General features: G+C 43.9%; 1 protein-coding gene across 1 annotated transcript in view; it reads left to right on the forward strand.

Annotated features, from left to right (window-relative positions):
• The window catches only part of Dnal1 (dynein axonemal light chain 1), a 23169-nt gene extending 18706 nt beyond the window's left edge, over nucleotides 1-4463 (forward strand). The window contains exons 6-8 of the mRNA XM_021202427.2: nucleotides 902-1028; nucleotides 2318-2458; nucleotides 4356-4463. Coding sequence (XP_021058086.1) covers nucleotides 902-1028; nucleotides 2318-2458; nucleotides 4356-4396 — 309 coding nt within the window. The 3' untranslated portion in view covers nucleotides 4397-4463. The remainder of the gene's footprint in view (nucleotides 1-901; nucleotides 1029-2317; nucleotides 2459-4355) is intronic.
• Nucleotides 4464-9792: the final 5329 nt, after the last annotated feature.

Consider the following 9792-nt stretch of genomic DNA (forward strand, 5'->3'; position numbering starts at 1 on the left):
CAAAAAAAAAAAAAAAAAACAAACAAACAAAAAAAAACTGAATTTTATGTATCAAAATGATAAGATGAGGTCTAAGGAGGTAGCTCAATTGGTAAAGTGTTTTCTGTGCAGCACAAGTAGGTTGGGTTTGACCCTTAAAAAGCGTGATAGTGTGTGATCCTAATCCAGAGCTGGGGAAGTCGAGACTGGATCCCTGAGGTGTTCTGGCCAACCAGGCCAGCCAAATTGATGATCCCCAAGCCAATGGAGACCTTGTCTCAAAGAACTAGGTAGGCAGCTCCTAAGGAGTTACACACAAGCACAGAGTGGTAATGCGGACTGAGGCTTGGGTAGTGAAACTGAGAGATGAGATAGGATAAATATAGCAGAATGGGCTTGGTATATTCTGAATATATGGGCACTTAGAATACAAAATTCTCTCAGTGTTAATAACTAATTTTTTCTCCAATAAATGTTGAGAAAAACTTGAATTTTAGAGCAAGTTCTGGGACTTAATATAAATGAGATCTCAGTGTCCTACATTATACAAATAATAAACTAAATTGGTTCATCTACTTTTTATGTTTTCTTAGGACCAAATAATATAACCTATGAGAAAGTAATTTAGAACTACCATTCAATACAGGTGACAGAGTAGTGCCATTATTTCTCTTCTTGTGATCTCAGTAGCTATTTTGAATGTTTGTGAAGCTATTGGAGAACAGAGTTTAGATCCACTTAATAGGGGAGGGAATGTTCTGTTTGTTCCTTCATGAAATGTAACTTCCACGGAGTGTCAGCTCTGCAGCAGGTGGACTGGCAAGTCTCAGATCTCTTTAAAAGCATTTCTGTGTGTTTGTAAGGGAGAAGACAGGCACTCAGGTTAAAAATAAAAGTGTAAATCCAATGTTTTCCTTCCTAGGAAGCAGTAGGAGACACACTAGAAGAACTGTGGATCTCCTACAATTTTATTGAGAAGTTGAAAGGGATCCATGTAATGAAGAAACTGAAGATTCTCTACATGTCTAATAACCTGGTAAAAGACTGGGGTAAGCTGAGAGCGCTCTTGCAGGCTCCTGTCTCCTGTTTATAGAAATCAGCCAAAAGGAGCTAGGTGTACAGCAATGCACATCTATAATCCCCATACTCTGGAGCCTGAGGCAGGACAGAGTTGAAGGCAGTGAGACTTACCTCTCAACGCACTAATACAAAGAGAAAATCCCTAATCAGGGGAGAGCACATAAATTAGGGCTCTTTATTTCTAAATACAGAGAAAAACATGTTTAGGGTTAACTACAGAAATTTCAATTTTTAAATATGAGATGTATATTTAACTATTTACTTAGGCCTAGAAAAATGATTCGTGGGCAAAGTGCCATAAACATACCTGAGTTCAAATCCCTAGTACCCATGAAAGCTGGGAATAGACAATGGGCATCTGCAGTCCCCATGGTGGTAGGGTGGGGAGGACAAAGGGTCTGGGTCTTGATGGATAGCCAGTCAAGTGGGATCAGTGAGCCCAGGTTCAGTGAGAGGTCCTGTCTCTCAAAATAAGGTACAGAAGATCTGAGGAAGACATCTGATGTCAACCTCTGATCTACACACACACACACACACACACACACACACACACACACACACACACGCACACACATGCACACACATATTGACTTATAGTAAATATGATTGTGTGGGTCTTGGACCTATTAATCGTGGGGGAAAAAAAAAATGTATCTTCCAAAGGCTGGAGAAGTTCATTTAGATGTAATGAACATGGAAGGCTGATTTGATGCCTGCATTGTTCTGCCTCTTTTGTGTGTTGTTCTTTCATTATGTTCTAACACCCTATTGTATACACCATGAACTAGGCCCAAAGTGTTGGGTGGATGGAATGTCGTTCCAGCTTCCAGGCAGTTCACAGCTGAGAGGGGACATGTTTAGTAAGCTAATATTTCTACAAGTGTTACAAGTTCTGTGGTGAGAATTTGGGTGAGTTGCTTTGAGAACTCAGAGATGATGGGGTGTGCGGAGACTAAGGGGGGGTTAGCTTAGCTCCTGATGCAGCACCTCAGACACTGATTGCTGTTCTTTGCAGCATGGAGCCTTTTCTGTTCATCCCATCATTAGGGCAGTATTAAAGGGAGAAGAGAGGTTTTCCCACACCCCAATCCCATAATTTCTTCAAGTAATAACTTTACGTGGCAAAGCTTCTCTTAATCATCGGAATCTTACCACTTCCCTGCATAGTCACAAATGGAGCTAGTGACTGAATTCTGTCCCCAAGCCCTGAGAGGGTAACACTGAAGTTGATCAACATGGAAAGTGTCTGTGCTTGCAGCTGAGTTTCTGAAGCTGGCTGAGCTGCCTTGCTTGGAGGACCTGGTGTTCGTAGGTAATCCCCTGGAGGAGAAACACTCCGCCGAGGGCAACTGGATCGATGAAGCAACCAAGAGAGTGCCCAAACTGAAGAAGCTGGATGGTGAGGACCCTGGGGCTGGGCTCTGGTGGTGGGGTTGGTGGCTTGTCTTTTGAGACAGGGTCTTATATATAGTCTAGACAAGCCTAGAATTCCCTGTGTAGTCCAGGCTGGCCCCAAACTCGCAAGTTCTGAGATTAAAGTCACCATACCCAGCTATAATAAGTCATTCTTAATACCTCTCTTGGATGATGCCATCATTGTAGAGTAAGCCATGAGGAAAAGTTTATAGGTCAGTGATCCCCAAGGACTCTAACAGGCGTATCTATTGTCCCCTTCCCAGGACTCCTGTAGGGCACACACACACACACACACACACACACACACATACACTCCCTCACACATGTACACACACACATAGACACAGGTGCATGTACACAGTGTTAGAAATGAGATGTCTTGAGGCTTCCTGCCACAGCTGTGTGACACACCCGTGTCATGGGAATGGGCATTTTGTTTGGTTGTTTTTGTTTTTGAATGAGGTCTATAGTGATTATAAGAGTCTCTCCTTAAATCACAAGCGTTCATTTCCTCCCAGTAGCGTTAAAAGCCAAGGCCAGCATTCCCCCGTTCCAGAACCCCCAAGTTCCTCTCCTGCCATCCTTGGAAAGACCTTTCTACTTTGGAAAGAATCATTACCACCTTTGCATTATCCTGTGCCTTTGCACTAACCGATTCTTCCCACTTTCCTAAGTTTTCAGAGACAAAAGCAAGTATGTCTGTGGTCTCCTTTTGCATTTCATCCTATCCCTAAAACAACCATGCCCACTCTGGCTAGCCCAGTTGACTGGAGGAAGAATGGAAAATATGCAGCAGTGGCTGCGGTGGTAATGGTGACCCCCGCACTGTGTCAGATACTTCCCACGTCCCTTTCTCACTCACGTGCATTGACACTCACATCCAAAATAGAGGGCCTAGGCACCCGTCCTCCACGACACTGTCAGGACAATAGGTACAGCTGGTACAGTTGTTGAGGACCACTAAGTTTAAATGTTTTCAACGTGTATAATCATCACCATAATCAGGAAAATGAACATGGGCTGGGACGATGGCTCAGGGCTCAGAGCTTGCCTTACACATACGTGTAAGTCCTTTCTTAAGGGCTTGAGTTTGTAAAAAAGTCAGGTGCTATAGTGCAAGCTTGTGGTCCTAGCACATAGGTGAACAGGCACATGCGCACATGCACACACACACACACACACACACACACACACACACACACACGAGATGAACTCTAAGGTTTCTTGTGCTCTTGTGCTCCCACATTCCTTCTCCCCACTCAGTCTCTGCATCAGTCTACCTCAGAGCTTTACCTCAGTCATGCTAAATGTTCCCCTCTCTCCCCTGTAGAGACATAGCTAGGCCTAAAGTGACAGGACACACTTGCAATCCCGAGGCGAGTTTCTAAGATAATGTAATGTGATAGCTCTAAGTGAAGACTGTTCGGTGACCCTTTAGATGATTCACACTGCATTTGCATGAATTTATATTTCACATTAAAAAAAAAAGAGGGCCAGCCGGGCGTGGTGGCGCAAGCCTTTAATCCCAGCACTTGGGAGGCAGAGGCAGGCGGATTTCTGAGTTCNTGAGTTCCAGGACAGCCAGGGCTACACAGAGAAACCCTGTCTCGAAAAACAAAGCAAAACAAAACAAAACAAAAAAGAGGACCAAGAGTGGTTAGAGCTGCGTAGGAGTGAAACCCTTCCCTTAAGAGTGGGTCAAGCCGGGCGGTGGCACACGCCTTAACCCCACTACGCAGGAGGCAGAGGCAGATGGATCTCCGACTAAGGCTAGCTAGGTCGACATAGAGTTCCAGGACAGCCAGAATTACGTAGAGAGTCCTTGTTTAAAGAAAACAAAAAGGAAAGATACCAGAAATAATTTTTTTTTTAAATTTTAGGTACTCCAGTAATTAAGGAGGATGAAGAAGAGGAAAGCTAAGGCTGTACTTTTTATTTTGTGTTAATTTATTTAAATGTTATGAGAAAAATAGATAAGTTTTGTATAATTGTCTATTTTAAAGATTTTGTGGAGCAGAGTTCTTAAGATAAAACACATCTCTCACTTCCATCCTTAAAAAAAAAAAAAAAAACAATTCAGTGTTTTCTCCCTCAAACCAGTAGTACCAACTTTAGTCCAGTCCACCTTTGGAAACTACAAATGTCCTGGTTTTGTCCAGTTACATACGTCACCTGTCTCCTAGTATTTATAGACCAGTCATTTGTAACAGGAAAGGGACTTCCTTGTGCTCAGTTGCTTAGTATTTCTTAGCCTAGGCATTTTAAAGATAGACGACTTTCCCATCCATAGAAGGTTCAGACCCTTAGAACTCAGAAGCACAAATGCAGCACCCATTGCTTCAGAAGCTGCGTGGTGATGGGACACATTCCCCTTAGAACACAGCAGTATCTAGACGCAGGAGTCCAACATCTGCTTGGAAACACTGGTCAGAGAAGGAAGAATGGCTGCCGTGGAGGCTTCTTGGCCCATGGTCTATTTTCTTCTTTTTCCAAAAGTGTGTGCACTGTCAACTGGAATTTAGGCTGTGCTCCATGGATGGTCGCTTAAGTCATTATGTACAACCAGACACAGCATGGTCCCCATCCGCTGCTAACGCAACTGGCAGCATCACTCCTTGGTAGTACTGCGACTACATGAACTCTTGTAACCTTGCTTTATGCAGATTTTAAGAAATAATTTCTCATGTGTTTAAAGCAGTAGTCAGTAGTCGTAAGTATCGACCATTGAGATTTCTAAAACCGTCACCCTCGTGATTTACCCAGCTGCCCTTTGCTTTACAGTTATAAGGTACACACTTAAAGACTGAATTTGGTACCTATAAATAAGTGAGACAGTATTTCAAGATATATTTTTGAGAAGATCTAAGTGCAACAGCTTTTAAAGTGTATCATGTAAGTGCTGTGGAGGAAAGAGAGAGGTGTTTTGGGTGGACCCCAGGCCAATGGCAATATGTTGTAGATTGTCACTATAGGTGTCTTAAACGCAGGCCTGCAAAGCAATAGTTAAGTATGAAGAGTATAATTTATCATGTAAGAAAAACTGAAAACTGTAAAATGGCATCAGCACCAGATGAAGTCTCCAGTGGGCCAAGATGGAATCATTGACTGATTGCAGAGAAGTAGTCAGGAACCCCTGCCAACCTGTGCCTAAAGTCTCAGCCAGAGGCTGCCGATTCTTGTCCCTGTCTCCATGTGGTTCTCCCTGACAGTCACCACAGTGAAGGGGGCAGAGTCTTTTGTTTTTGTTTTTAATGATTACATAAGTAGTCTTGGTTTGAGGACTTATAGCTATCATTTCAGTAAAAATGACTCAATTTCTGTAAGAGTCACACTGGTCAAAAGGGACCACTGCTTTGACAATCAACTCTAGATCCATACAAGAATGCCTGGTTGTGGGCTGGCGAGACAGCTCAGAGGGAAGAGTGCCTGTTGCTGAGGACCTGAGCTTGCTTCCCAGTACCCATGTGGAATCTCCAGGGGACCTGATGTCCTTTTCTGGACCTTCAGGGGACCTGATGTCTTTTTTTTGGACATCCAGGGGGCTCTAATGTCCCTTTCTGACCTCCAGGGGCCATGATGTCCTTTTCTGGCCTCCCTGGTGCCAGGCACACACATGTTGTACAGACAGACATGGAGGCAAAACACTAAATGCATAATAAATTTTTAAAAAGAATACCTTTTAGTGCTCCTTTTTAGCTTTTCTGATGGAAAGAAACTTTACTTTGACTGGCTTAAATGTTCAGAACCATTGGCATTTCTCTTCTGAGCAGCAGTGGTGAGAATTCTTGGTGGTGCAGAAGGCCTATAAGCTTAGGGGACACTGTTGTGGTTGCTTATAGTTAACACAGGCAAGCCCTGTTACCACTGATGCTGTGCTTCCTGCGTGTGACACACCTGGGAGTGAGGGCGGGAAGTGGAGGGCTTCAGACTGACTCTGTGAAGTGACTTCAGATGTGTGTTTGTTTCCAAATTCTGTAGTTGGGAAACACTCCTCCCCTATTTGTCAATGTCTTTTATTCACTGGTGGTTCTCAGAGATGTGCAAGGTGCTTTTCTGTGTCCATTTCTCTCTCTCTCTCTCTCTCTCTCTCTCTCTCTCTCTCTCTCTCTCTCTCTCTCACACACACACACACACACACACACACACACACACACANCACACACACACACACACACACACACACACACACACACACACACACACACAAACATTTTCGGCTCCTCATCACAAATATTGAAATGACTTTGATGCGTCGCTGTTCCTGGAATTAAAGCCAAAATGCATTCAATTTGAAAGTGGAAGGCCAGCCTGGTCTACAGAGTGAGTTCCAGGACAGCCAGGGCTACACAGAGAAACCCTGTCTCGAAGGAAAGAAGGAAGGAAGGAAGGAAGGAAGGAAGAAGGAAGGAAGGAAGGAAGGAAGGAAGGAAGGAAGGAAGGAAGGAAGAAGGCTGAGTACCTGAGAGAGTTAAGGCTGCCCTCTCTGTCCTTGTCCTCCCCATCCTCCCGCCCACTCTGATCAGTCCTGACGTCTTCTTTTACTGAAAAAAATGTAGTTGAGGAAGATGGGGCTTATGCCATTCAGATTGGAGATGGAGCCAACTTGGAATAGATGCTCTCTGTAATCATTTGAACTTCTAGTATAATAAGTAATGGTAGGGTGCAGGAACACCCAGTATTTTAATTTTCACCGTCAATATGATGTTGGTATGTTAGAGTTGTAGTTCCTATGTTTCCTGATCCTGAGCTAATGACCTGGGAGTGAGGGCTAGGCCTTGGAGGGCTTCCCTAACCCTGCTTACTGCACCAGAGATGCTCAGTGTAGCCCTGTTTACAGTTAGCACTGTGTGACTCACTCTTGTGGGCTGTGCACTGTATGCAGGTTAGCTGCATCCCTGTCTTTTACTCCCTAGATGCCAGGAGCTCCTCTCCAGTTATGGTAACAAAAGATGGCTGCAAGCGATATCCACTGAGCCCTGGAGTGGGTGGGACAGCCAATTTCTCTAGATAAGAGCCAGGGTTTCCTGTCCCAGCATTCCTCTGTGCAGGCTGTTCAGCTTCCATCTGTAGTCTGTGCCACTAGCATTATTGTAAGAGAAGGTGACATTTTACCGTCATGGCTGGAGCTGATCAGGCGTGTTGCCCTTTTATGCAATACCCAGTTTCATGTTCCCCACACAGCCTTAGAAGCTCAGGCCTAGAAGCTGTAACTTCTGCCTGTAGGATTTCATGTCCCCTGCTCATGTTAGGACAATGGTTGATCAGTTAATCTACCTCTGTCATTGTCAACAAAACCCAACTTTATGATAGATTTTGTTTTGTCTCTAAAGCTTAATATTTGGATTATACTTTAGAAATGTATCACCCTGAACAGACTATTTTGCAGACTGTGTCAGTCATTAAGTCTAGACTGTGTTGTATTGAGTTGCTCACGCCCAGAAGTTAGCTGGTGCAGGTGTCCAGTGTGACTGACCAGAAGGGTGCTGTCCCTGACCGCTCAGTTATTTGGGGTGCTTCCTGGGGCTGCCCTAAATGTGGCTCTGGAATGTAAGTTTCTGGTTGAATAGGTGTTTGCTGTTGAATAGGTGTTTGTCAGGGGTCTGAAAACAAGAGGGAGCAATGGAAATAAATCTGTTATTGGCTCAGAGTTGGTGACAGAGAAAGCAGGGAATCTTTTACCTGGGTTTTTCTTGAGGTCAAAACAAACAAACAAAGCAGTTAGCCAGCCTAGAAAGTTTGCATGTAATCATTCACATTGAAAAATGGGTGAGGAGTTCATTGTCTCTGACTGAGGTAGCTGTTCAGAGTTCATTGAGACCGTAAACAGTAACCATGGGCAAGGGGAGAAAACCTGTCCTTCCCACAGTCAGGTCAGATACGCGTGTCCTTTGTGGGGGTCAAGAATGAGTCTATGACTAATGGAGCAGCAGCTGTGCAGCAGAGTCGGGCTGTGTGTGGCAGCCGACGAGGCCATGGCCCTTTACCCTTCCTACCCAGTGTGGACAGCTGTATCAGTGATCACTCAGCCTTCAGAGTTCCATGTCTGTGCCCATCACTAACTGTAAGGAAGGAAGCAGACAGAAAAAGCTATAGACTTCTAGCCTGATAGAACACAGGAGAAGTCCTAAACGGATTCTCATTGATTTCCCATATTGGGCAGATTAGAGGACCCAGACAACCAATTATGATCTGACAAATTTAACAAGAAGGAAGAGAGAATAAACTATTTTTAAAATAGATTTGCACTTTAAAATTATGAGTGTGGCTCATAGGAATGCACACAGGAGTCCAGACTCAGACTTCAACCTTTGTCCACACACGCTGCAGTTGCGGTCCGTCTTCATGGTCACTTAGGATTTTCTGCCTTTCTGATTTGGGTTGTATCCAAGGTCATCCCTCTGGGAGGGTGTAAATAGCTTTTCTATTCAGAATAGAAACTTTGGTTTGGTTTAGTTAGGTTTTGGTTTTTCAAGACAGGGTTTCCCAGGCTGTCCCGGAACTTACTCTGTATGTAGACCAGGCTAGCCTCAAATGCAGAGATCCACCTGCCTCTGTCTCCCTAGTGCTGGAGTTAAAGACGTGTACCACTACCGCCTGGCCCATATCTAGATTTAAAATTTTCATTTTAGTGTTATCTACATTACATGGTATGTCTCTAGTCAATGGAGACCCTGCCTATGATGCTGTTGCCAAGTGGGACCACTCCTGTCAATGGCCAGTGGAGAGCAGAAGGCACCCAGCCCACCTGCTTCTCTCAGGTTGTTGTTCATGGCCAGAAGCATCATTCGCAAAGCTTTGACTTCTAGAACCATGTTCATTCTGAAGAACATTTTAACATCTGTTAATGCTTTGGTAATAATCTTTTATACACAGGACTTTTGTAGCATGACTTTATGACTAAACTTATTGTGCATTAAATTATTTAGTAATATTGAGTTTCTGAATGTTATTTTGTGAAACTTGTTTTAAAATAGTAATAAATCATGTTATTTTATAAAAAAAAAAAGTCCTTTGGTTACTATATTCTAGTTAATATTAGAGTAGCTTTCATGATATTTGATTTCTAAAGCAATTCAGCTTTTGAATAGTAGAGTCCATGCATGTGGTGACAGGGCCAGGGAGGGGAGAAAGGGAGAGCAGCCAGGGTGCCGAGACACTTAACTCCGATTGACTGATGATTGATTGATTGATTGATTGATTGATTGATTGATTGACTGAGGCAAGGTCTCAGGTGTAGCCCTAGTTGTCCTAGAACTCACTCTGTAGACCAGGCTGTTCTCAAACACAGAGATCTGCCTGCCTCTGCCTCCCAAGTGC

This window comes from Mus pahari, chromosome 7 (assembly GCF_900095145.1).
Source record: "Mus pahari chromosome 7, PAHARI_EIJ_v1.1, whole genome shotgun sequence".
NCBI classification, from domain to species: domain Eukaryota; kingdom Metazoa; phylum Chordata; class Mammalia; order Rodentia; family Muridae; genus Mus; species Mus pahari.